This window comes from Camelina sativa, chromosome 11, assembly GCF_030686135.1.
Source record: "Camelina sativa cultivar CO46 ecotype springtype chromosome 11, ASM3068613v1".
NCBI classification, from domain to species: Eukaryota; Viridiplantae; Streptophyta; class Magnoliopsida; order Brassicales; family Brassicaceae; genus Camelina; species Camelina sativa.
The window spans coordinates 7,120,995-7,148,486 of NC_141890.1; the positions used below are offsets into that span (position 1 = coordinate 7,120,995).

The 27,492-nt window shown below is 36.3% G+C and overlaps 6 protein-coding genes, 1 non-coding gene and 1 pseudogene across 10 annotated transcripts; 2 read left to right on the forward strand and 6 right to left on the reverse strand.

The window, feature by feature from the left end:
• Positions 1-1,904: 1,904 nt before the first annotated feature.
• LOC104722267 (glycerophosphodiester phosphodiesterase GDPDL3) lies at positions 1,905-5,813 on the forward strand. Of its 2 annotated transcripts, XM_087473760.1 has the most exons (9): positions 1,905-2,093; positions 2,192-2,473; positions 2,612-2,905; positions 2,977-3,594; positions 3,696-3,734; positions 3,819-4,103; positions 4,329-4,474; positions 4,566-5,049; positions 5,146-5,813. In XM_087473760.1, the coding sequence occupies exons 2-9, from the start codon at positions 2,362-2,364 to the stop codon at positions 5,439-5,441; spliced, it is 2,274 nt and encodes a 757-aa protein (XP_087329886.1). In that variant the 5' UTR covers positions 1,905-2,093; positions 2,192-2,361; the 3' UTR covers positions 5,442-5,813. The 2 variants fall into 2 exon arrangements, with proteins under 2 accessions (XP_087329886.1, XP_010438711.2); XM_010440409.2 differs by having other exon boundaries at positions 1,946-2,473.
• Positions 4,178-7,597, reverse strand: LOC104722268 (uncharacterized). Its single transcript, XM_010440410.3, has one exon. It carries the CDS (start codon positions 7,404-7,406, stop codon positions 5,844-5,846), a length of 1,563 nt encoding a protein of 520 aa, XP_010438712.1. The 5' UTR covers positions 7,407-7,597; the 3' UTR covers positions 4,178-5,843.
• Positions 7,598-7,718: 121 nt separating this feature from the next.
• TRNAA-AGC (transfer RNA alanine (anticodon AGC)) lies at positions 7,719-7,791 on the reverse strand. Its single transcript has one exon. It is a non-coding gene; the product is annotated as a tRNA-Ala (tRNA).
• A 765-nt stretch (positions 7,792-8,556) lies between these two features.
• Positions 8,557-9,505, reverse strand: LOC147933713 (uncharacterized). The gene is made up of 3 exons (XM_087472301.1): positions 9,481-9,505; positions 9,063-9,311; positions 8,557-8,968 (listed from the first exon to the last, which is right to left on the reverse strand). Exons 1-3 carry the CDS (start codon positions 9,503-9,505, stop codon positions 8,670-8,672), a joined length of 573 nt encoding a protein of 190 aa, XP_087328427.1. The 3' UTR covers positions 8,557-8,669.
• Positions 9,506-9,634: 129 nt separating this feature from the next.
• LOC109124705 (chloroplastic import inner membrane translocase subunit TIM22-2) lies at positions 9,635-11,376 on the reverse strand. The gene is made up of 5 exons (XM_010440413.3): positions 10,955-11,376; positions 10,499-10,563; positions 10,350-10,422; positions 10,193-10,246; positions 9,635-10,003 (listed from the first exon to the last, which is right to left on the reverse strand). Exons 1-5 carry the CDS (start codon positions 11,157-11,159, stop codon positions 9,765-9,767), a joined length of 636 nt encoding a protein of 211 aa, XP_010438715.1. The 5' UTR covers positions 11,160-11,376; the 3' UTR covers positions 9,635-9,764.
• On the reverse strand, positions 11,350-14,701 carry LOC104722272 (kinesin-like protein KIN-12F; annotated as a pseudogene). Its single transcript, XR_015571806.1, has 6 exons — positions 14,382-14,701; positions 14,068-14,235; positions 13,112-13,937; positions 12,929-13,012; positions 11,946-12,712; positions 11,350-11,857 (listed from the first exon to the last, which is right to left on the reverse strand). The product of XR_015571806.1 is annotated as a kinesin-like protein KIN-12F (transcript).
• Positions 14,702-15,684: 983 nt separating this feature from the next.
• Positions 15,685-18,645, reverse strand: LOC104722273 (uncharacterized). The gene is given in 8 exon segments (XM_087473981.1): positions 15,685-15,838; positions 15,840-15,938; positions 15,940-15,990; positions 16,089-16,160; positions 16,162-17,202; positions 17,604-17,840; positions 18,026-18,136; positions 18,444-18,645. Coding segments are annotated over 7 exon segments (1,596 nt in total). The 5' UTR covers positions 18,038-18,136; positions 18,444-18,645; the 3' UTR covers positions 15,685-15,754.
• Positions 18,646-22,491: 3,846 nt separating this feature from the next.
• On the forward strand, positions 22,492-26,314 carry LOC104722274 (putative WRKY transcription factor 20). 2 transcript variants are annotated; one of them, XM_087473982.1, is made up of 6 exons: positions 22,492-22,977; positions 24,027-24,182; positions 24,399-24,909; positions 25,001-25,157; positions 25,243-25,398; positions 25,600-26,314. In XM_087473982.1, exons 1-6 carry the CDS (start codon positions 22,741-22,743, stop codon positions 26,075-26,077), a joined length of 1,695 nt encoding a protein of 564 aa, XP_087330108.1. In that variant the 5' UTR covers positions 22,492-22,740; the 3' UTR covers positions 26,078-26,314. The 2 variants fall into 2 exon arrangements, with proteins under 2 accessions (XP_087330108.1, XP_087330109.1); XM_087473983.1 differs by lacking the exon at positions 22,492-22,977 and adding an exon at positions 23,618-23,741.
• Positions 26,315-27,492: the final 1,178 nt, after the last annotated feature.

The following is a 27,492-nucleotide window of genomic DNA, read 5'->3' on the forward strand; positions in this document are numbered from 1 at the left end:
AAGTGTAAACGGATGTTTCATTGATTCGTTCCATCAACTAAAGTAAAGTAACTCGTGAAAATGAGTCTTTTCAGGGTCAACGAAGTTGCTTGTAACCCGCGTCATTAGAACAGTAGAACGATCGTACTGGGTGTGCAAAAGTACCGGCTCTATGAATGCTATATGCTATAGCTACCTAACTACTTAATTAAAAGGACTATTGCTACCGGCCCATTGTATGAGAGAAAAAATAAAAAGAACTTAAACAAATATGGAAGAACAAAATGTCCCTTACATAACATGTTCCAAATCTCACTCTTTGATTAATGTTTCTATATGAGTATACATGATGACAAAAAAAGTCTACAATGTATAAATATCCTTCACATATACCACTACATGTCACTGATGCACATGCATGCCCAACTTCAACTTGTGTATGATGTTTCATTATTATGTTTAGTGGTTTTATATCCCAACTTGTGTCTGTCGCTAATGTTGTAGAAGCCATAAATTAGTATTAGATTAGTGAGTGAACTACATATATATGATGTGTATATATTATTATATAGGGATGCACATCTAGCTAAAAGACAATAGTCATGATCAGTACAGGAGAGTCGAACCTGTACAATGAAACAATAGATTATTTACTTTCTTTTACAATATTTGACAAGATATATATGAATAAAAATTTCGATCAATCAATGTTAAAAATGTAAATCTTGTTTAAACCGATCATGTGTGTCGTAAGAGTCCGTGACTAAATATATATGTATGTTTTGTAAAAGGTTTCAATCATTTTGGGAGGCAACAACTTAATTCAATGTCAAAATCCTAATGGAACCATCCTCGAAGATTTATTTGATAAATAGTACTTTTAACTAAGAAAAATAGAATGTAAATACAAAAATGTACCAACTAAAAACGTATAAATTAGTACAAGATTGAGGTCAATGATATCAATGGAGAGCCTAACTAAAATAAGGGAAAGGTATTGGAAGTTGACAAAGTAAACTAAAAACATATTAAAAAGTCAATTAAAACATTTATTCCAACATCAACATCAACATCCTGTGAGAAATTTTCTTTATAAAAAATTTGTTATTAGCGGCTGAAAAAAAAAAAGAAATGGTTAATTTTTATGTTTATGTTTTAGGTGCATACAGCAAACAATGGTCTCTCACGTATAAACGTGACTGGTTTGCGCGTTTTTGGTGATGTCATGAGTGAGCACAAATAGATATTTGCCACGTGTATAATTACAGATAAGTCATGACGGCCATGTTGTGGGACCCTCCCCGTAGCTGTCTTTGATTACATATTTTATTCTGTTCGTTCATCACCACTTTGGCTTTGCGCCAGCTGAGCCGACTAAAATACTCATATCCGAATAAAATTTTGACAATTACTTATTTAATACAGTAGTTGAAATCAAATATATAAATAAATAATGTCAACTTCTAAGTATTTCTTACCTGTATTTGCAAAACTTAAAAAGTAAAATTTCTTACTACATATATACTTCATCTAGTAGTGAGTCCAGAAGCATGTTTTTGGTTGTTTTAAACAAAAAATAATATGAATGTTGTTTGTCTCAACGTCCAATATAGCTTTACTAGTTACTTGTGTGCGTACAAAAAAACAAACATGAATGCCAAAGGTACAAACTTCATTATTTCAGTTTTGTTGTCGGGACCCATATTAAATTTCTTTACAAGTACTTGAGACTTGAGAGAGTTGTAAATGTAAACATTTAAAATATATATATATATATATATAAAAGAAAATAAAGTCACTTTAATGATTTATACTCATGCTACTATGCTAGTTAAACAACAATAATTGTTCAAAACTTTTTAATTATTTGTTACAGTCAGTCGTCAGATACCATAAACATTAATGATTGTTTGTAAAATTCAAACGCAGATTCCAGAGAAATATATCAACCATAGATCACAAATATATCCCAATAACGATATTAATATTTGCGAGACGAGAAGAAAGAGTCCTTTGAGGAACAAATAGGCACGACATCCTAAGCTGAAGCCGACCGACCAAATTCTCTCGGCTCTCCTTAACAACCAAATACGTGATTACGCGTAATTGTGGTGGTAGGCTGCAAATTTTTATTATTTTTTAAATAGCTTGTAAAGAAGAAGAAAGAAACTAATCATCACACTTTTTTTTTGATATAATTAACTTAAATTAGTTTAAATTAATCAACGGATCATATAAATGAGAAAGAATCCCACAAACGAAACAGCTAGAAAGAATACGCCTCTCTCTCTCTCTCTCTCTTTCATCTCGCTGCAAGAATAAAGGAGCCGGTGAAGTCGCCGGCGAAGTAAAAACAACAAGGTTAATCAAGATAATCCGACAATGCGAGGGTTACGAGCTTCATCGCTTCTACTCTGTGGTGTTGTTCTGATTCAGCTTCTTGCTTCTCAAATCCATGCTCAAAGATCTAAAAGTCCTTGGCCTACCCTCACTGGTCTGTCTCCTCTCTCCCTCCCTCTTTCATCTGTCTTCTCTTCCCACAAAAAAAACATGAGAAATAACTAAACTAATCATCCAGATGTGTATTAGTATATTACTAATTTCACTTTGAATTTTGTGCTCAACAAAACAGGTGAGGCTCCTCTTGTGATAGCCCGTGGTGGGTTCTCTGGATTGTTTCCAGATTCGAGTTACGATGCTTACAATTTCGCAATGCTGACAAGTGTACCCGATGCTGTTCTTTGGTGTGATGTTCAGCTTACCAAAGATGCTTTTGGCATTTGTTTCCCTGATTTAACTATGAGCAATGCTTCAAACATTGAAGCTGTTCACAAAAACCGTCTCAAATCTTACTCCGTTAATGGTGTCCCTACTCAGGGTAGATTCACCCTTGATTTCTCCTTGAAAGATCTCAAAGATGTTAACTGTAAGTCTTGTTTACTGCTTCTTGGATTTTGGTTTTTTTTGTGTGTTTTAATATCGTTTTGTTGGTTGCAGTGATCAGAGGAATACTATCTCGCTCTGAAAAATTCGATGATAATGTTAACCCGATTATGACGGTTCAAAGCGTGGCCACGCAGATAAAGCCACCATTGTTCTGGTTAAATGTTCAGCACGATGCATTCTACGCTCAGCAGAATCTAAGCATGAGTAGCTTTCTGGTTGCAGCTTCAAAAACTGTTCTTATTGACTTCATCTCTTCCCCTGAAGTTAACTTCTTCAAGAAAATCGCTGGTCGTTTCGGGCGTAAAGGACCGAGTTTTGTGTTCCGTTTTCTCGGTCAAGAAGAGTTTGAGCCGACTACAAACAGGACCTATGGTTCTATCTTGAGTAACTTGACTTTTGTCAAGACGTTTGCTTCAGGGATTCTTGTTCCCAAGTCTTACGTATTGCCGCTAGATGAGGAGCAGTACTTGCTTGCTCCTACTTCCTTGGTTCAAGATGCTCACAAAGCAGGATTAGAAGTTTTTGTGTCAGGTTTTGCTAATGATGTTGATATTGCACATGACTACAGTTTCGATCCTGTGTCTGAGTATCTTTCTTTTATGGACAATGCTAATTTCTCTGTCGATGGTGTGCTCTCTGATTTTCCCATTACTGCTTCTGCATCACGTAGTAAGCCAAGTCTCTTCTACAGACAAACCTTTTTTTGTCTTATAAATGATACATCATTGGAGATACTCAAAATCGAAACTTCTTTTTCATATTTTGTTCAGACTGCTTCTCCCACGTTGGCAGAAAAGCTAAAAACCAAGGTATGAGAGTTGATTAGTTTTGCTTTGCATCTTGCTATGACTTAGTGATGAAACCTGAAATTGAATTTATGGTTCTTGTCTCAGTGGATTTTCTTGTTATATCCAAAAATGGTGCGAGTGGAGACTATCCTGGATGTACAGACTTGGCATATGAGAAGGCTATCAAAGATGGTGCTGATGTAATCGACTGCTCGGTCTATATGTCCAGTGACGGTACACCCTTTTGCTCAAGTTCGATCGATCTCGGGAACAGCACAACTGTCGCCCTAACTCCTTTCAGAAACCGTTCAACAATTGTTCCTGAGATAAGCTCATTGGGTGGAATATACACTTTCAGTCTCACATGGCCTGAGATTCAGACCTTGACTCGTAAGTTTGTCTTCATGCTTTCTACTTGCTTTCAGATAAATGCTGGACTGTTTTGTACACTCTTCTTCCTACTATTTCTAGTAAACTAGTTTGAGAGCTTCTATTCCTACTTACTTCTAAACTAAAAAGAGATTACATATAGATGCAAATGTCTGGATCAAAAGTACAGGCATTACATAACTTGAGAGTTACAATTTACTATTCTCCAATCTTTTTTATTTGCAGCTGCTATATCAAACCCCTACAGAGGAGCATTCAGTTTCTTTAGGAATCCAAAAATGAAAAATGCTGGGAAGTTTCTTTCACTTTCGGATTTCCTTAACTTGGCAAAGAACTCCACCTCTCTCTCTGGTGTTTTGATCAGTGTAGAGGTGAGTTCCCGTGCACCTCTTAGTCTTACGATTTTATCAATCAAACCGTGACCTTCTAATGGTTACGCCACTATGCTTTTGTGTCCCTCAGAATGCTGCATACCTGAGAGAGGAGCAAGGGCTCGACGTTGTGAAAGCGGTTCTTGATACACTCACAATGACTGGCTACAGCAATAGTACAACCAAAAAGGTCATGATTCAGTCGACAAATAGTTCAGTTCTAGTTGACTTCAAGAAGCAGAGCCAGTACGAGACTGTCTACAAAATTGAAGAAAACATCCGTGATATTCTCGACTCTGCTATCGAAGACATAAAGAAATTTGCTAATGCTGTTGTGATCCAAAAATTATCAGTCTTTCCTGTCGCTCAGTCGTTCATCACAAGGCAAACCAATGTTGTGGAGAAGCTGCAGAAGTCTCAGCTCCCAGTTTACGTGGAACTGTTTCAGAATGAGTTTGTATCTCAACCATATGACTTCTTTTCTGATGCAACCGTTGAGATAAACTCTTACATCACTGGACCCGGTATAAACGGAACCATCACCGAGTTCCCTTTCACAGCTGCTAGATACAAAAGTAAGTGAGCCAAATTTTGCACCAAAGGCCTCACAATATAAATCTCACAGCACAAACTTATTTACATCAATGCCTAACTTTGTTTCTCTTCTGCAGAGAATCTTTGTTTGGCCAGCAAAGAAAATGTACCTTACATGGCCCCTGCTCAACCCGGTGCCCTCTTAACCCTTGTGAGTTCTACTTCCTTACCTCCAGCCCAAGCTCCAAACCCGCTTTTCACAGATGCTGATGTCACTGAGCCACCACTACCTCCGGTTACAGAAAAAGCCCCAACTTCAACCCCTGGAACCCCATCAACCAATGCACAAGCACCTAGTGGACAAACCCGAAACACTTTATCTCTTCTACTTTATGTTTCTGCAATGGTTCTTGCATCTCTTCTACTTCTGTGATCAACCCTTGATCTCATCTCCGCTGTTGATAATGCCTTCCGCCCTCGTAAGATTTCCCTATGTGTGACTTGGTCGATCTTAACAGCTGGAACCATAAAAAAATATCGCTAGCGAGTTTTGGTGACAACCCTTTTGTTTATTTGCAGTGACGACCTCTCTATGCATGTTGTCTGTTTATATTATAGTTCCGTCCAAAAAACAACAGCTTATTCTTTGAGTGTGACTTTCCTCAGATTCATTTGAGATATTCATTTGTTGTTGTATTATATACTTTATACTCTTGCCTTGTGTCTTGTAACGCTTATGAGTTATGAGACTGTATCCTTTATAAACGCATCATCAATCTTTTCTTCCACTGAACAAAAAAAGAAACTGATTTTTTTGGTTAATAGCTTCTGCTTCTCAGTTACGTTCTTGTAGAAATTTGTTCCCTTCCATCTCCTGTAATAACTCTTTCAAAAGTTGGTCTTTCCCTTGATGCTTAAGGCCATTGCAGACCTGATGAACAGTCCTTGAATCAAGAGGAATTGATCTTCTGACCATTTCCTTTAGCACTTGTGCTGCCCCATCAAAATCCTCATTCTTACAGAAGGCAGAAACCAACATGATGAACGTTTCTTCATTCGGATGGCAACCGCTTCTAATCATGCTTTTGTACAGTTCAAAACCACGGTCTGCATTTCTCCTCACGCATTGTCCCATTATCAACGCAGAGAAGGTTGACGAGTTTGGCACCAAATTCTCTTTGTCAAGTTCTTTAACAAACTGTGCAGCTTTCCTCGTCTTAGCTTGCTTGCAAAGTCCCAATATCAAACCGTTGTAAGTCAAAATGTCACGCTGAATCCCATTACAGACCATATCTTCATAAAACCGGAACGCCATCTCGTGATCACCTTGTTGGCTGTACCCATTAATCAAAGTGTTATACGTGACAGTGTTGGGAGCCACATTAACCGCTTTCATCTCACCAAAAACGTTACTAGCTTCTTGCAACTTCACAGCTCTACAAAACCCATGAATGAGAGTGTTAAAAGTAACCACAGTAGGCTGCAAGCCATTCTTTCCCATCATGTTCTTAAGCTTCAAAGCTGAGCTCAAAAGACCCTTTTCACAGTGCCCGGCTATCAATGTATTATACGACACATCCGTAGCCCTAAAACCCAATCTTTCCATGTTTTGTAGCAACTCAATCCCCTTGTCAAGCTTTCCAGACCTACAATAACCTGAGATAACCATGTTGAGAGTGTATGTGTTTGGTGATATCTTACATCGCCGCATCTCCCTGTAAAACCTGAGAGCAATATCAACCCTCCCTTGACCAAGCAGTGAACTCATGTAAGCATTACAAGACTCAACCGTTGGAAGAAACCCGTACTCCTTCATCTGCACAAAAGTATCAGTGGCGTTTCTGAATCTCTTCAAATGAGCAAAAGTTTTGAAAAGTGAATCAAACACACGAGGTGTAGAGTCACATTCCCTGTACGAATACAACAATGCATCAAAGACTTTAGTAGGCAAATCCACCGCACCGTTCACGAGTAGTACATCTCTCAAGATTGACTCTGCAGACTTGAACTTGCGGTTTTTGGTGAGAGTGTGAAGGACTATAGCATGGGTTTCGAGAGAGTGAGAACTTGGGTTTTGTGTTTTGGCCCAGTTGAAGAACTCAAGAGAAAGAAGATAATCTTTTTGAATCTTCAGTAGTATGTTCTTGACCCTAAACGAATCCAAGTGGTCTGATAGCTTATTAAGCTTATCCCAATCAGATTGAATCAGGTGACTATGAGCAACATTGACGAAATCGAGATCTTGGCCTTTAGGTTCAGGATTCCTTCTGTGAGGAACATGGATGATGTTTGCAGCGCCGAGGGGTTTAGAAAGCTTAGTAGTGTTTTCAGATCCAGCAAAACTTGAGAATCGATAACACAGACATCGATTAACAACATATGTTCTTATGCCCATCATCCTAATGTAAAGCAAAAGCAGAATTTTCAATAAGATTCTAGTAAGAGATTTCTAGCCTTTCTCTTCTTAGCTGCGAGAGAGGTGCTTCGGAAACAGAGTCGCCGGAGAAGGATGTGACGACGAAGGAACTCTCAACTTTAAACAGTAAACACAATTAAAAGGGTCCGTAGAGGGATTAGTAAAAGTGTAGACTGTGTGAGATTAACAACATTTTTACAGTTAGATTAAATCACTAAAAATATTCTTTCTTTTTTTTTAGTAGTGGGCCTTTAAAAGAAGCCCATTGGCCCTGGCTAAAAAGAAAAATAAAGATGGAGATGCGGGGTATCGATCCCCGTACCTCTCGCATGCTAAGCGAGCGCTCTACCATCTGAGCTACATCCCCATTTTGATACGAATTGTCTCGTGTTACTAAATCAATAGTCTTTTCTTGCCAAATTTGTGGTTTGTCGAACCATGATCAAAGTTCAAACTCTTAATTAACTGCTGTCTGAAGATCTTTGGATCCTCGTACTGTGTTGTGCCGTACGTATATTTTGCCGCTGAAACTCGGGGACTTTTCTCCTATGGATGGTAAAATCTAAAATACAGGTACTTTCGTTGCTCATTACCACCCAACTTGTTTCAATTAGCGTGCGATTTTAGGTATTGAGTCTGAGTTTAAAAGTAAATTAAACAGAGTGAACACAAACTATTCGACGAAATGTCTCTAAGAAAGTTTCTCCTCTTTCATTCCGTCTTATTTTATACTATGTTGTGTATGTATTATATGTTCCTTCATTGAACACAAAAACCTTGAATTTGTAGCAAACGAAGTGTTGATTCTCCCACCTGTTGCATTGAGAATGTCTTTTTGCTATCCGTCGTCACCAAGAAAACTGGCGATGACAGTGGCGTTTTTTGCCTCAGGGACTGCTCTTTTCGCCATTGGAATCCATTTTTCGTATCTCAACGTTGCTCCACAGCAAGCTCGCACTAAAGCCCGTAATGATTTTGTCAAAGAACGCCTCAGGCAGAAACAAGGCAAATGATTTCAGAGTGATTTTTGTTTTCTGCCAAAAGACAAGCATTTGAGCTTCTTACTTTAACCTCTCTACTCTCAAACTCATCTCATTGTTCTGTACGTAGAGCAAAAGAAAGTGAATTACAATTTTTCAAAACTGAAAACTGTTGCTTAATATTATTACTTTTGTTTTTGTAAATCAAATGTAGCGTTTTGGCATTGATCATACTGTAAAGTTACACATTATTGTCAGAATTTAATTAGAGATAGGGATTGAAATAAGGATAAGCTACTTGAGGCTGTTCGTACGGGAGTTGGAGGTAATGCATATACGGTTGCGCCGCCGCTTGAGACGTGGGCGTTGGTGGTTGTGGCTGATTGAAACCAGTGGTGGTGGGTAAGTTGTAAGAGGTGGATCTGGGAGTCAAATTGTGGCCATAATCGATCTGGATGAGCTGAACATGTTTCTTACATTTCCTAATCTTCAAGATGATCTCAGGGTTGATCTTGCCGGAGACATAGGCCAATCCCATCGCCGCGTCGATCATGTATGTCACATCTTAAAAATTGTTCCCACCAAATAAATAAATGAGCATAGAGCTACACAAATATTTGCAAGGGAAGTTTGATTGGTTAAAATTCAAAACACAAACCTGGGATATCCTTAATGAGCTTATGCATGGATTTTTCCCATCCACGGGTTTGCATATTGATTTTTAAAAACGCATGACTGCAAGAAGTAGTAACGAGGAGACGATCAAAGCACAAAAATATAATGAATACAGTGTGATATGAAAAGAGAAAGAAAGAAGAGAGACCATGTGAGAAGATGTGTCCATGGCTAAGACTTATGTCACTGTTGCTTCTTGTTGTTGTGACTTGTGTTGATGCATCACAAAATACTAATGTTTAAAAGGATATGAAGAGGTTCCTTTTTTTTTCTTCCCTGTTGCTTCTTGTTGTGATTTTTTTCTATGTTAATTCGATTAATCTCTTATAATTAGGATCTTTCAGTATACACCCTTAATTTTGAACAAGAAATGATATGTTACTGTAACTGGTTTCAGATACAAAGTTTTTGGTCCTTAATATCCATTGGAAAACCGTGATAATTTACTAGAATTGTTTCTTCCTTTTTTTTTTTTGTCAGTCAGATTTGTTTCTTCCTAAAAGTAGTAAATATCTAAAAGAAGATCGTGCTGAAAATGCAAAAGGTACACAACTCTTTTTCTCATCAAACTGGCTGTTGCAAAAAGCCTTTTCATAAAACATTTCTCACAGAAGTACAGCAAAAGCGGGAAATGTTACATCTACATAGAGCGTACCTAACGCAAGAAAGAGGGAATCAGAGGAAATTAGAACTTCCTGGGTTTAGCTAAGGACTTGCAGAAAGAAGAGAAGGCTCCTTTGATTTCTTCAGGGATCGGTAGAGCAAGAGAGAGTGGTAAAGGACGATGATAATCTTGGGAGTGTCCGGTTTGGTGTCTCAACGAGACTGAATGCGCCAGAGCGGTTTGTCTTTTGTTGAGTCCCTCAAGTATAAAAGAGAATGCCCCAAAAGTCAGACAACTCTGTAGAAGAGCTTGTGGAGCACCTGCAACTCAGACCATAAAAGTACTTGGTTAGCAATCTTCAATGTCAGGACTAAAAGTACTTGGTTAGCAATCTTCTATGTCAGGACTAAAAGTACTTGTAAGATGCTGAATTGCTTACAGGATCAGTGTTTTTATGATACTCAATGCCAAATTAGAAAACACGATGAGAATGGTGGGTTATGGATTACCTGGAAAACTAAGAGCGAGACCAGTGCAGCACCCAGCAACTCCAACATTGATGGCTGCAGAATACGAGTATCAGCAGTGTGAGTAAGAGAGACATTACAAATTCATGTAAAACTAATCATCTCTACTTAAAGGAAGAAGAGATTTGAAGAGTCTCACCGTCATCTTTCCCACGCACTTGCTTGAGAAGGCAAACAACCAAACTATGGACTCCAGATAAAACAGCAAAAGTCTTGAACAACAACAAAAATTACTCAGTTTCGTCAAAGAGCAAATAAGCAAAAGCGTAAAGATGAGAGTGAGTGTACCTTTGCAGACTGCCCTGCATCTGCAAATGATCCTTTAAAGCCTTTCTTCTTGAACAATCCTGAACCTAAAGAACCCAAAACAAACATATCTCTATCTCGTGAGATTATCTACAATTCAATCATCATAATACTTCAAAAGCTTTACAGCAGCCAATCTTATCACATTTGACACTCTACAACGAAAACTAAAGCTAACTTAATTCTACAGCTTTCCAAGCAGCAAAAACAAAATCAAATTTGAGCAATGTTCTTCAAACCTCTTAAATCTGAAATCATTAAATTAATTCTAAAAATTTGATTGCTCAAAACCTAATCCAGGAATCTTTAAATCAAATCAAATAAAAGAAACTCAATCTTTTCCCCCAATAATTCTCAATTCACTATCATCAGAGAGTAAAAGCAAACAGCAAGAGTAAAAAAAAAAAAGGTATAAAGGAGATGAAAGAAGAAGAGCACCGTATCCGAAGATAGAGCCCATGACAGCGCCACCAGCAGCATCTCCGGCGAACCGGAAAAGGCAAACGGCGGGAGCAGGGATAGTAACCAATGCCTTTGATGAGGAATCGTTTCCCGTCGCTTCGCCACCGTCAGTGTTAAGGTTCGAATCGGAGTCTAGATTCCCGTTGATGTCAATAGCTTCCGAAGAATCATCGGCCGCCATAGCTAAAGAAGTTGAAGAAGCCTTAATGAAGAAGAAGAAGGTACTTTCCTCTGCCTCTACCTAATCTGGAAATATCCTTTTTCCCCAGTTGATAGATAGACTGTGATGAAGAAGAAAACAAAAACTAAGATATTTTTTTCCCCAAGAAGACGACGACGATATAATACGACAGCGTTTTAGTTTCAGCGGCTGAGCATTGGGCTCATTTATGAGGCCCAATAACGGAGTGTATATTATTACTGAATTCTCAGGAAAAGATGAATCAATCAATACATGAATGTTTCCAAAAGACCAAAACCGTTACAAATCTTTTTTTAAGCGGTTTTGATAATGGCTGATACAAAAGAACGACGACAAGACAACAACATATAGTAAAAGGAATGACCCGAGAAGGGTCTTTTGGTCTGAAACAATCAGTAATGGTGGTCTTGATATGTAGCTCCGAACTCTGCTCTCCAAGCCTGATCATCATCGTAGTCATCGAAACTTACAGCCTTTGTTTGATGTTCTTCTGATACTTCTTCTATTTCTTTCTCCTCCTCATCCTTGTACCATGGCTGCAATAGTGCTGATCCTGGTAATTTGCTCTCTGCTAAGTATTGCTTCATTGTCCCTATTTCTGTCTTGTGTCTGCTCTTTAGCTGCTCCATTTGCTTCTTCAGCCTCTCTTTCTCTTCTTCCACCACGCTATATCGTTCCTGCAATGATGGTTTGAGTTTGAGCCATTTTATTTTATTAAAACAAAGTTTATATACAAACTAGAAACACAAGTTTGGTTTACTTAACCTCAGAGACTTGTAAGGCTGTTCCGATTCTCTAAGTCTGACAAGTAGTTCACCAGCAGCTTGGACAGCTTCAACTGTATCTTGAACCTGAGTTCTTAGGCTCTTGTTCTCCTTCTTCAAGAGCTCTCTTTCTTTCTCTTTCTCAGCTCTGATGGCAGAAAGCTCTGCTGAAAAGGCTTTGGCGAAACGCTTTCCATGGCGACCGTTCATAGCGGCCCTGGATGCTGCCTTTTTTACATCTGTTATTCCAGCCATCATCACACTGTGCTTCTCCCCAAGTTCATTGTACTTCTCCTGCAGCTCCGTGTACTGCTCTATGAACCTACTGTGGCCAAGCATAGCTCTAGCGAGTGCGTCATTCAACTCTTCAGTGGCTAACTTCTCTTGCTTGAGCTCAATCTCTAGATTCTCAGCTCGACTACGATGGTTATCGATATCCATTCTGAGATCATCTGTTAAGGATATCCACTCACTCTCCATTTCTGTCCACATCTCCCTTTCTTTCTCTAGGATATCACTGTTCTCACCAATCTTGGTAACATCAATGCTTTTGCGCATTTGAATGGATCGTAGTAGCAAAGAGGATCTCACATTGTCTGTAGACTTAGTCGGCTGCAGCTTGCTCTTTAGGTCTGCAATCTCCTTGAGAAGAGCTTCCTTCTCGCTTACATCAAAGTTTGCTTTTCCAAACTCTCCACTAACTTGTTTTGTCTCATATGTTTCCTTGATGACCTCTATTCCATCTTCTCCATCTCCAGATTTCCTAAGCTGCAAAACAAGGCCAGAACACAGTTTATTCAATTTAGATTGCCATTCTTGTCAAAATATGTATCAATGAAAATCAACTGGTAGCTTCACAGGCTCCTCCACAGCTGTGTTGCATATTGGTGTAAGTTAAGAATGATCAAAAATAGTTTCTAAAAAATCTGGTTCAAGCTTTTTTGACACTAAATAAATATTTTATCAGGTTTACAAGGTTCTTACCAGGCGAGTTAGCTCCTCAATTTTAGCTGCTTGCTCCGTACACATGTTCTTGAGATGTTTTTCGTTCGAACCAGCTTCTGTTACCTAATATAGGAGAGAATATAAGATAAGTTGCCAAGTAGAATTACTAAAACTAAAAGGTATAATGAATGTGGGCAGATATCTCAGGTTTTGTAAACTTACTTCAGCTTCTTGTTCAACTTTCTTGTTACATGAAAGACACACAGGAGCTTTATCTTTTCTAAAAGATTGGACTGAAGCATTAAGATTTTCAGCTTCTGCGCAGGGGTTTCAGTGCCATATGGCCAAAAGAGAAGGAAACAGAAGAGCTTTTTGATAGTGAGCTCCCTTAATGATAGTCTATAATTTGTAGTCCTCTCTGAAGACTAGCAGCTAGAGAATCTGTAGGACCTGAAAGCTTCTTTGACATAGAAGGGCTAACTTGATTGGCTTTCATGTTTCCAATGTTGGAACTCTCAGACACATTCCTAGGACTTGCTGAAAAGTTTGTCGATGCAGCCACGCTCTTCTGGACATTCTTAAACTTAGGAGATTCTGAGAACATGGGCTCTTCTAGAATATATGTAGGAAGCTGTGATCTGATTGAAATGCCACTACCCGCTACATCGAATCCAACATTGTCGAGCTGGCTTGGATCACAATCATCTGCAAAGTCAGCATCTTTAAGGTTTCCATGCTTGGGCATCTCCAAGTCTTGTGAGCAGACATCATCATCATTCTCTTCACTCATCGACTCTGCTTCGTAGCATGAAGCACTTCCAAATGAGGAGTGAACAGAATCAAAAGAACCATGAAACTTGTCAATATGTTTATTCAATTCCAGCACATTCACCTCTTCTTGCCTCTCAGACTCATCTTTTCTTGGACAAGACATGAGTAAAGATTTGTTGATACTGACTCTCAGTTGACTCAAACTGTCCCTTGCAAAGTGACCACTCTTACTTCCATCAGGTTTGTACCCATCAGACTTTGTCCTTATGAGCTCGTCCTGCAAACAAAATCACAACATATTGATACCTCAATGTCAGTATATAATAAAACAAATTCACATCAGATATGTAAAAAAAAAAAGATGATACTTGCAGCTAGCTATATGTGACAGTAACAAAAGCAAAGACCTTTAATTCTCGAATCTGGTCACCCAATGGGTCGTCGTCTTCCTCTGTAATTTCACTAGGCACTGAATTGGTTCTTCTAGAAATCACACTTGTGGCTTCAACCTTCAACGGTGAATTCACAAGACTTTGCTTGTCTTCAGCAAAATTGATTTGTCCCATTTTATTGCCCTGTTTAAAATTTCCCCAAAAAAACGGGTCTCTCAGTAATTAATAGAAACCTAATCTAACACTACCACCACAGATCAAACATGCTTAAAGCAACTACAAAGCAAAAAGGAACGAACTTAGAAAGTATTAAAGATGTGGAAGTGTACTTCAACAAGCTCTCCGACATTTGCTAGGGATTTACCATCCTTGGAGGATGGTAAATTTATCATGAGCCTGTTGGTTTGGATCTACGGGAATAGAGTTCTCGTCGTTGGATCTGGGAATCTTAGTTTCTGGGTTTTGGATTGGTGGTTTCTGCTTCGCTGAGATTGATTTTGGAAGCAAATTACGGATGGAAGAACTTGTAATGCTGCCTAAGAACCTGTTCTCGCTTAATATCGCTGGAGACTTCATTGTTTTCAGAGATAAGAGAGGTAGTGAGAGAGAGAGAGAGAGAGAGAGAGAGAGAGAGAGAGAGAGAGAGAGATCTGAGTGTTTTGTAAGAGAGAAGAAGACTGAGAGCGGCTTTTTGAAATGTCTGAATTTCCCGATTCGAACGTTGGGATTTTTGAATTTGCTTTTTTTTTTTTTTAAACATTTTAAAAAGGAGAAATACAAAGGAAAGAACAAATTATTATTATTGAAGATGTTGATTAGGCTGAAAAAATTTTACGTACTTAGTGGGAGAGAAATTAGGTATGGCAAAATCCCACATTGCCATTGGATAGGAATAAACAAATCAAAAATCTTATAAAGTTTATTATAACTTAAGGATTCTCAGACCTTTAAACCTACTTTTTATAGTATGAAACCCAACTATTTTTATGGAAACTTTAAAGTTTAATCTTTCATCTGATTTTTTTTTTTACTAGTTCGTAGCAACTTATAAGAATAATAAGGGCAGTAATGAGTATGATTTTTTAATCCTAATGAGTAATGATGTAATTGTATAATGTTGTTGTTCTGAATCAAAGTGTCCATGCATAGTTTAAGGTTGGTTTATTATGTTGTGTGATTTGTCACTCTTGTTCCTTTTCGTTCCATTTTGTTTCAAGTAATTCTCAAATCCAATGGCTTTCTTTTCTACCTTACAAAGTCATTAATCAAATCACATACAGTATATGCTTAACAAGTATAGTAGTGAAGCTTATGATCAGACGAGAAAAAGGAAACCAAAGTAAAATATCAAATGCCACAAAATAATCATTTTGGAGCCTTTTGCACAAATGTTTTCTCTCTCACGCTAATAGAAAAAAAATAATAATAATAATCCAAAAGTTCCCATGAACAATTCGAATCCAAAGTTTTTAAAAAAAAAACTGTAAGAAAAAAAAAATTAACAATTAGAGTTACAAACAGAGCACACAACATCATGAATCTTGGAAGAAGAAGAAGAAGAAGAGATCCCTAAACAAATACTGATCGAGAATCAACGATCTCTTTGGTTATTGCTATGGAAGACGAAAACACTGAAAAACCAAATCTTTTTTTTATCACCACCCATGTTGTTTGTTGTATCTTTGAAGCTACCAATCTGATCTTATCTTATGTAAGAATTTTTAGACGTAAAAACTTTTTTTTTTTTTAATGTTTGTGAAGAAGCTAAGGACGAAAAAAAAAACAAAACAAAGAAACTCACTGTGATGAAGATAGTTGGTTTCTTTCTCTACTTGATATCGAATAAACAACTCTTCAAACTCTGCAACGGTAATTTGGCTGTTCTTGATCTCTACAAATCTCACTTCTTTTCGTCCATTTTTGTCTATGCTTCAATACCTGAAAACGTTAATCAATCTTTATCACCTTTTGTCAACTGGAAACTAAATGATATGCAAATAAAAGATGGGTTGTTTGATATCGATGAGGGTAGCTACCTCTATTTGTTTGTCTATTTCCGACATTGTAGTTTCCAGGGTAACCTTCTGAGGCATTGGCAGATGGGTCTGAGCCTACATTGTCAATACCAAAGCCATAAGAGCGAGACAAGCCGTCAAACTCATTAGAAGAAGACTGATTATGAGGCATTGACTGCTGCTGCCATGTTGAGTCGCTATAAACCGAGTTGCCTCTATACAATTCCCCTATAGAGCCATCAAAACCATTCGTGTTACCAGAAAATGACAGCCCAGAAAGTCCAGAACCCATCCCATAGCTTCTTCCATAGCCATTGGTATCGCTCGCCACAGAAGAAAGTCCCCAGTTTCCTCTGTTGTTACCACCACCGGATACTCCCAAATTCCAACCTGGACCTGAAGAATCGCTTCTGTTTCCCCACAAGTCTCTGTTGCTCGGGTTGTAAGCAGAGTCACCTCTATTGTACCCAATTGGAGAGTTGTAACGGTTTGGTGAAGCACCGTTGAAGTACTGGTTACCTTGGATCCGGCTGTACCCAAGATTGTTTCCATCAAAGCTTGAATTCAAATTCAGTTCTTGATTCAAACCGAGACCAAAGCTAGAGAAAGCATTTCTACCGCTACCAATAGGACTAAACCGGCCAGCAGAGCCTAGATTATTGTTGTTATAACCAGGAGGGAAACTATTGAAGTAGCTATTAGCAGATGACCTGTTAGAGACCACTCCATAGTTGTTACCATACCCAAGAAGCGGGCTTCGGTTAGGAGGAGTCGAGGAGAGCTCCTTTGGCACTGCTCTTTTAACCTCGACCATCTTTCCGTTTAACTCATGGAAGGTCTTGTGGAGAACCATATCAACAGACTCTTCAGAATCAAAAGTGATGAAGCCAAAGCCTCTTGGCCTCTGCGTATTATGATCATACATCACCACAACATCAGCAATTGTACCAAACTGATCAAAGTAGTTCTTGAACTCAGCCTCAGTAATGCTGGACGGTAAACCTCCAACAAAGATCTTCTTTGTCCGTGCTCCGCCACCATTACCACCATGGCTGGGTGAGATAAGGTGCATTGGACTGGCGTGTCGTTTTAGCACTTGCTGATCATCCCGTGGGACAGCTTTCTTTGCCTCGACCTGCAACAAAAGACAGAAGTATTATTCATTCTTTTCTCATTGATCTAACACTGACATTGCCACTTCAACAAAGCAACAACAAATTCTTACACAAGTTATAACAGCAACAGCAAATCCAGAAGTTAATGACAAAAGAAGTTTTTAAAAAGATCTAAACTTTGCTGTATAGGACTCATCGATAGAGGACACCAAACAGATCTCTAAGAGAGCATGACCACAGAAAGATCGAGACTTTAGAACAATACATTGCTCAAGACTAGGATAATTCACGAGTAGAGAACCATAAGATTTAAAATCATTACATAAAGATCGAGACTTTAGAACAATCCATTGCTCATCAATGTAAAAAAAAAACAACAATTTGATGAACTTGAAAGCTACGGATCCAAAGGATTACTAACCGTGCGGCCATCAATGATGTGTTTCTCCATGATCACTCTCTCTGCAACAGAAGGATCTGCAAAGACGATAAAGCCAAAGCCACGAGCACGTCCAGTGGTACGATCTCTCATGATCACAGCTTCAACCAAATCTCCATACTTGCCAAAATACTCTCGCAGCCGTTCTTCATCTGTATCCCATGAAATCCCGCCAATGAAGAGCTTTCCCAGATCCGATCCCGATTCCATCTTTTGCTCCTGCAAAAACACAAAACGCGATCCATGAATCCGATCTCACAAACACGGATCAGATTTGCTAAATAAATGACGATTGCCAATTCGATACTGAGACGAATCTGTTTTTACTGGGACGATCGTGTTTTAAGATTCAAAAGAAGAGCTTCAAGTTTAGAGATTTATGATGAATATGTTCAAGTTTTTACCTCCAGATTCATCTTATCGAAGTTGTGAACGGAAAAGAGACAAACTTGTTGTCTGAAACAGAATCCAAATTCTAGTGCCCGATCAAATAGTAACTGAGTATCTCTTCAAATCTGACAACGGATCATCAAAAACATCCAATCAAAAAAAAAAAAAAAAGGATTTTGAATAAAACCCAGAAAGAGATATATATATATATATAAATCTTCAGACAAAAGTTAAATGAAACATAAGAAACAAATCAACGGTAAGAGAAACGGCAAAAATGAGCAGAGACAGTAATATTAAAAAAAAAAAAAACGCCAGATTTGAACAGAAACCATCAAAAACTTGTGGAGATGTGAAATTCACCATTTTTTTGGAGAAGAAGAACCAGATGATAATGATGATGATGATGATAAATAAAAATGTGGGAAAAACCTTTTTAAGATCTGGAAAAAGGGACAAGGACAAGAGAAACAGAGGATGTTTTGTTCATTCTATAAGACATCCACTCTCTCTGTCTCTCTCTCTCTCTCTTTCTCTCGTTCTCTTCTTCTTATCAATATGATGGCCTCTCTTTCTCTTTCTATATCTCTCAAAGTTATTAAAAATCTTTCCTTTTTTATTGTGTGTAATGGTTTCTTAATTTATTTACCAAATCCATTAAGAAGGATTCTTTTTTTCTCTTGAGGCCAAAGATGGTAAAAAAAAGAGAGAGAGAAGAACCAACAGTCACATGTAATAATAGGGGGAAGAATTTGAGATTTGCATCTCTCTCTTTTGGTGTAAAAGAATCTTATTTTTAGGGTTGTTAAGAGAGGAGGAGGCCCGTAACACAGTTTGATGGGAAGATGATAGCTCTTTTTCCATTTTTAAAATTTATATTTTCCCACAAAAGATATTAATCTCTTTTATTTACTTTCTACGCAATAATAATACTTCATAAATTATTTTGTGAAATTTTTACATTTCCTTTTAGATTTTTATTCATTTATGGAGTCTCTCTCCCCAAAAAAAAAAAAAAACATATTGTATTGGCGATTTAAATTCACAGAAAACTATTTTGTGTAGCCAGCATAACAATTTTTCAAAATGCTAACATCACCATTCAGCAATATAAATTCCCCATTTATTTGAAGCCATGTATATTTTAAAAAAGTGACTAACTTTATTGTCTACTTGTGAATTCTTCTACAAAATTTTAGTTAGTAGCTGAATGTTTAATTTTATGAAAATTGTCTTATATAGCTTTATTTCCTATGATCTTATGTATATTATTTATTTAATACTCTTAGAAATATTATACAAAAATGGACTTTACATTATGTAGAAATTATGTTATACTATAATAATATACAAAATAAAGATTTTTTACATTCATATCAAACCATAAACATACATTTTGTTTTTTATTTTAAGGTCATGATAAGTAGATAAGAATTAGCATAAGCATGTTTACCTAATCCATAGCACATTATTCCTTGCTTTGGAAACAAACTATGTTTCAACTTTAGGCATATATTTAGATTTATGATTTATCTAATTCACTTTAAAATTGAAAGATTGTTCAAAACATAATTTGTAGTTTAGGGATTTCTATTGGTGTCATAAACGTGTCATAATATGACTTTAAAACTAATAATATGTGTTTGTGAAACTTATAGATGACAAAAGTATCACAAATTTTTAAAATTTAGTATAGATATTTATTCAGTCACTATCTTAAAAAGTTGAATTAATAAAATTAAATATATAATTAACAACGATCGATGGAAGAAACAATAAACATATATCTTTTTTTGAATAGACATATTGTTAAGGTTTCTCATATTTTGAAATTATTTAACGCGTATGCGTGTAATAAATTACTTGTAGTTATGTTTAGTTTAACATAAATTTTTTACTTAGTGTCACATTTTAATCTTATTTTTGGTCATTTGAATCGATTTATGAGATGTTGAAAGCATTTTACAAAAGCACGAAACAACTTGACATATAAAACTAGGGAAATTATGTTCTGCTTTCTTAAGTCTTAACACTAGGCAATAAGTAGTGTGGTTATGTTGTTATTAAGTATAAGAAGCACTGGTGGATGTATATGTATGGTCAAGAGACCAAATGACATCAAACTAACTTGAGCGTTAGAGAATTACCGAGAAAACACAACACCGGTTTTTATCAAAAAAAAAAAGCACCACACCGATTTCCCAATACTATTTTGTTCGTTGGTGAATAGACTTCTAGTATACGAACCCACAACATCTATTATACGTTTTTTTTTCATTAACAGCATGACACATTCTACCTATTATAGTATTATGATATATAAGAATAATGTAAGGAAACCCATTATCAGAATATTTTGATGTCTACGAGTTTTTTTTCACATTTGATGTCTACGTTGACATATATTTTTAATATTTGGGTACTCGATACTATCTTTTTTTATATCACAAAGATAGAATCATATGCCCCTACATGAAAATAATAGTATATTATTTTTGCATCAAGTTTACTCATTTTAATATTCTGTTCCATTGACATTTTATCTTTTCATATAAGGGCAAAATTATTCTGTTAAGTAGGGGTTTTTTTTAAATAGTTAAAGGACTTTCATTAATTAAAGTTCAAAATACAAATACAGGGAATCCAAATGAACCATAATAAACAACCATTTTTAAGCATACCAAGCAGAGCAACCATTTTCATCCTCTTTTGTGTGGCCATATTTTTATATGATGCCTAAAACAAATATAGTTTTCTATAATAATGTTTAGACGGAGAAGATAGGATCTATAGACAGCTGAGCTTGTCCTGTGTGGTGGAAAAGGTCTTACCCCAAATGTTCTAGTTGGGCATAATGATGTTTATGAGTATCCAAGGGCTACATAATTATATTCATTAATTAATAATATGTAGACGGCCAAAAATTATTATTAATTTGTGGCATTTGATGATCTCGTAATACTTTTGTATAAGCAGTTAGTTAACCATATGTCAAATTGTTAATTAATCTCAAACATATAAAACGTAGAAACACCTTTATATATAAAATGATTAAGGTGATCAAACAGAAACTGCTAATGGAGATTTTAAGCACTTGCATTGAAGAGAATCCACTCCTAAGAAAGGTCCTTTTAGCACTTGAGTAGTACAAGATCACCATTCCTCGTGAACTTAAATAATTCAAAATCCAAGTGCTGGAAAATAAATACTAGTAATAATAAATAATTAAATAAAAAAAATCCAAAGTACACCACCAAACTAAAAATATAGAAACCGAAACCACCTTTTCTTGGTCAAATGTTTGATCAAAATTATGATGATGGTGTGGTTATGTGAAGGGGACAACACCTTTCTAAACTTTGAAAATTTCCATGCAAACCTTTTCCGTTTATAGATTATTGTAAATAGTTTTATTTATTTATCTACCAAACAATAAATAAATGTCGAGATTTTCTTAATTTTTTTAGGTTAAGAATGTAAAGATTACGAGTAATTTAGTAACTCTAAAATCTTAACTAATCATGATGTATTTTTTTTATCCTTACAAGTTATTCTATATGTTAAAAAAATAAAAAAATAAATCATTGTATCAAGTTATCCACATTCGAACTAGTAGAATCATTAAAATCATTATTTAAAAACGTTTGGAATAATAATAAATGACTGGACAAAAGAGTTTTATAGTTTTATTCAGAAACGACATTGAAATATAGTACGAAGAGAGAGATACATAATTCTGTTTTCTAGTTGTTTCTATCTTTTTACCCATTCTTAAAATTTTACAACCAAAGAAACACATGAATAAAATTATATATAGAAATTTGAAAAATTCTATAAGAAGGTTTGAGGTGGACCAACTTGGATCCAGAATGTCACCATTATAAATCCTAACTGTTATCCACGCAAGTAGAACACAACCACTAACCCCACAAATATAAAGGGACCAATAGCTTCAATTTTTTTAATAAATAAATAAATATATTTTTTGATTTAATTCCCACATGTCGAAGGCAAATTAATAGTATAATTTATGGTCCATATAATTTGACTCAAGGGACCTAGGCCCATTTAAACCCAACGAAAAAAACATAGTACGGCCCCAATTAGGTTATTTTATCAATTTCATTATCACGGATCAAATTAGGTTTTGTTTTTGTTCAATTGCAGAGGTTCTATGACTAAATCGATTGATGTTTTGGCCTCTCATTCATAAGAGAAACTTGTGTGTTGCAGATCATTTTTTTTTCTTTTTCTTTTTTTTTTCAAATTTTGACAAACGTCCATGAGAATTTGTTACAAATTTAGTTAAACGGCCAATTTTTATTTTAATTATGAATAAAGTCAATTGAATTAAAAAGCTTTTGTAAGTAAGGTTTGTTGCTTCTTGTATTTGTTTTTGTCAACTTTAACGTTTGTTGGTTGCTGCTTTTTACAAATTGATCAAACCAAATAAAGAAAAAAAACAAAAGAAATATTAAACAAAAATAAAGGGCAAAAAAAAAAAAAAAAAAAAAAAAATTAAAACAAAGAATTGAGGAGGAGAGAGTGAGTGGTGTGAAGTCAATTTCTTTCTTATTTCTTTCTTTCACTGAATAATAGTAATAATCTTCACACACGCAGAGCGCAAAAAGCTCTCATCAATACGCCATAGCTGAGAGAGCTTCTTCTCCTCTTCCTTCCCTTCCATTTGCTTGCCTCATTCTTCTATCTTTTGTGGAAATCCGTGGAAATGAACCCTCAGCTTAATGACCGGAAGGAGTTTCATCAAGTCGATCGCTCGGCGACGGGAGATCTCGCGGCAAGACACGATTCAGCCGGCGGAGGAGGAAGCGGAGGTGGAGGTGCGAGGTATAAGCTCATGTCACCGGCGAAGCTTCCGATCTCCAGGTCGACTGACATCACGATTCCTCCTGGGTTGAGTCCCACTTCGTTCTTGGAATCTCCTGTTTTCATCTCCAATATCAAGGTACAGGCAACATCTCACCTACTCTGCTCTCTTCTTCTTCTGTTGTGGGTAAGATATCAGAGTTTTCATCTCATTTTGTGGTGTCGATTTGTGAAATTAGGTTTTCTGATTTCGTTTCTATGACCTAAAATGATTTTATTTCGTGAAAATTGGATTGTGCCAAGTTGCAAAACTGAGTTTGGAATTGGATTCAGTCGAATAACGATTTGATATTTTTGTCCCACTTGTTTCGGTTTCTAGTTGCTTCAACTCTGATTCGGATCACTGTTCATGTTGAAGTTTAAAAGTGGAGCAAACGATTCTTTCTAGTGTAGTGTTTCGTAGTGGGGAATTACTTAAATTAGGTTCTATAAGTTTGGTGTGTGTGTTTAGATGCTTTTTGCTTGCTCACAAGGAAAATACATTGGACTTAGAGTTTCCATTTTTGTTTCTTATATCCCTAACAAGTGATTAAAAAACACTATGATAAGTTTGCTTACGTTAGAGACTTTGGCTCAGATTCTGATTCTTCCTGTTACTATATATTCTGCATTTGTGTCCGTTCAGATTGTTCTCTGGAATAAACCATTTTCTTTATCATGTTCTATTGGTTCCGCTGGATTGTTTATATATATCCTTCTCTTGCTCTTTGTCGTTTCTTCTTCATACTGTCGATCTTGCTTATGTTAGTTTGCTCTTTCCTTTTTTCCTTTCTTTGTAAATTGGGGTTTGTTAGCTGTGTATGAATTCCATTTGCTTATATGAGCTATTAAATGATTTTGTTGGTGAGAAAAAGTACTTTACTCTAATGTTCACCTTTTAGAGCTATAGAGTAATCTTTTTGTGGGTTTAGCTTAGCTTATGTTCGTATACCAAACTGACGAATAATAGGTTATACGTTGCACCTTCTTAGTTACATCTTCTTGTCCCTTGATTGAACTAGAAATTGTTTTTTTGTTTGTTTTAGAATACTGGTCATTTGATAGATCTGGTTCAGGTTTTACAAAATTCGATATGTATTATGTTCTATACATGCCATTGATAATACGCCAATTTTCTTTAACTTTCAGCCAGAACCTTCCCCCACTACTGGTTCTTTGTTCAAGCCTCGACCAGTGCACATTTCTGCTAGCTCAAGTTCTTATACAGGCAGGGCGTTCCATCAGAACACCTTTACTGAGCAGAAGTCCAGTGAATTTGAGTTCAGACCGCCTGCATCCAATATGGTATTGTCCAAAACAATCTGTTTTTTATGATTAGCCTGTATTGTACTGTTCAGAGAGTGGACAACATGTAAAACCTTTCTCCTTTGCATACATATAATAGCATGCCAGTCTTTCATTCGTTTCATAAGGAGCCTTGTATCGAAAAGCTCACAGTTCTTAATTTTCTTGTATATTGTTGGGTAATGACTTTGTCTAAACATCTCTATTGATTTCAAGGTTTATGCAGAGCTTGGCAAGCATAGAAGTGAGCCACCTGTACAATTTCAAGGCCAGGGCCATGGATCCTCACACTCACCTTCTTCGATCAGTGATGCTGCAGGTTCCTCAAGTGAGCTAAGCCGGCCAACTCCTCCTCGTCAGATGACATCAACGAGCTCAGATATTCCTGCTGGATCTGATCAAGATGAATCAATCCAGACTTCCCAAAATGACTCTAGAGGAAGCACTCCATCGATCTTGGCTGATGATGGTTATAATTGGAGAAAATATGGTCAAAAGCATGTCAAAGGGAGTGAATTTCCCCGGAGCTATTATAAATGTACACATCCTAATTGTGAAGTGAAAAAGTTATTTGAAAGATCTCATGATGGGCAGATCACCGATATCATATACAAGGGTACACATGACCATCCTAAACCTCAACCTGGTCGCCGAAACTCTGGTGGTCTTGGTATGGCTGCACAAGATGAAAGGCTAGACAAGTATCCTTCTTCAACTGGTCGAGATGGTAACCATATCCAAAACTTGAGTCAAACTTGCACTTGCTCTCTTGACAATATCTATAACTTGTTCCTTCTACTCTTTATGTCTGCATACAGAGAAGGGATCTGGTGTCTACAACTTGTCTCACCCCAATGAGCAAGCTGGTAACCCTGAAATACCTCCTATCGCAGCAACTGACGATGGTGGAGAAGCTGCTGCGTCAAATAGGAATAAAGATGACCCAGAGGACGATGATCCATTCTCAAAACGGAGGTATTTAGGATTTAACAATGGATTTAGGTGATAGTTTTGAATCTGTTGTTTGACATGATATAAATTTTCTTGTAACTTTATGCAGGAGGATGGATGCCGCAATGGAAATAACTCCCCTTGTGAAACCCATCCGGGAGCCTCGAGTTGTTGTTCAAACTTTGAGTGAGGTTGACATACTAGATGATGGTTATAGGTGGCGTAAATATGGACAGAAAGTCGTAAGGGGAAACCCAAATCCCAGGTTTGTACAACCACTAATCAACTAACAAAATATCTCTGCAGTCTGCACAAATCTCTTTTATGCTCGAATGAGATGGTAGCTAGTTATTTGCTTTGTGCATTGGTTCTTTTGGGAATTGGGGTTGGAATATGAAGTATTAGTGACCCCAATATGACTGTAATGGAGATACAATGTTTTATGATGTTCCTCGGCCTTTTGTAGGAGCTATTACAAATGCACAGCTGCTGGGTGCCCAGTGAGAAAACACGTGGAGAGGGCATCACATGATCCAAAAGCTGTAATAACAACATATGAAGGCAAACACAATCACGATGTTCCCACTTCAAAGTCTAGCAGCAATCACGACATCCAGCCTCGGTTCAGACCCGATGAAACAGACACCATCAGCCTCAATCTTGGTGTTGGAATCTCATCTGATGGACCTAACCACACTTCCAACGAGCACCAGCATCAGAATCAACAACTTGTCAACCAAACTCACCCAAATGGAGTCAATTTCAGGTTTGTTCATGCTAATCATCCCATGCCATCATCCTACTATGCCAGCTTAAACAGTGCCATGAATCAGTATGGCTCGAGAGAAACCAAGAACGAGACACAAAATGGTGACATCTCGTCCTTGAACCATTCATCTTACCCATATCCGCCCAACATAGGGAGAATACAATCAGGTCCTTAAAAAGACTATGAGATTCTTCTTAGGTTAGGAAAGGAACGGGACATTGTTCTATATAAATTCCTATTTCTCAACAGAGAGCTCATCTTGATTTAAACTATCTCCTCCACCATATATATTTACTTTTGTCACCTGTATTGAGTTCCAACAATGTGTTGTAAAAATATACATTACAAGATGCAAATGTTTTTATTTAAAACAAGAAACAGCAATATTGAGAAATAGAAAATTTTACAACAATGTGATGTTTTAATATCTACACTATTAAAAGGGAATCATTTTTAATAAGTAGACATAGATTAAAAGATTATTACATGAAATACCACTTAAATAGGAATAAGAATATGTATAATCCTTGAAGCCAAACAGGTTGAATTGGGACAATTAAATTCGAAATTGTATATATGTAAACATATTTCTCTAATTTGATTATATATTTTGAGAAAGATCCGGAAACAGTAATTTCTGATTTTGATGTTACCTAATATACAAAATCATCTAAATTTGTTTATAGAAATAATTTAAATCTGTTTCAATTAAAAATTTAAAATCGAGCAATTAAATTCAAAATTGTATATATGTATAAAAATTTAATTTGGTTATATATTGTGAGATATCTGCGTAAACAATATTTATGATTTTATGTTATGATTTTCCTTATACTAAAATCTATATTTCAAAACTAAATGAAAAAAACTAAAATAACTATTCAAATCTTTTTCGTTAGTATCCTAAAATATATTGTGTTAGGAAAGATATATTAATCTTCATCACTAAATAAGACGTGTCGAAGTTTTTAGTTACGTTCATTCACAAAAACTTTTTCCAGCATCAATATTTTGAGTTTTAAATTTTCTGACTTTTATTTTTCATTATCTTTTAGTGTTTCAGATTTGAAACTCTTCAAAAACATGTGAAACCTAAAAGTCAAGACTATTCAACTTCTAAAATACGGATGTTGTAAAAAAAATTAAGTAGTTATAATTGATTTTCTCTTACTATTCTTTTGAATAGTTACAGTTTTTTATGTTAGTACTTATATATACAATAATTATAATATATATAGTGTTCTTTTGCTGCATGATTATTTGTTTTTTGTTTTTTTAAAACAATCTATGATTATATTGTTACACATAGCCTATTGGTATTAAATCATATTAGTGTGATTGATTTTTTCTTTATATATTCTTAAATCATAATGAATTTTGCAGTGAACTGGGAAAGAGGCAAAACAAATATATCTTTGAGAGGTAACATGAATTTGCATGTCTCGATGATGTCCACAATGTTGAAGATGACTCCCCCTCCCTGATCAAGCTTTCTTCTTTGTATATTAATGGGGATCATTAATACCTCAAATTACATTGTGTTCGGTTCTAATTTATGTGTTATTTGGAGTCGATTAGAACTTGGCGAGT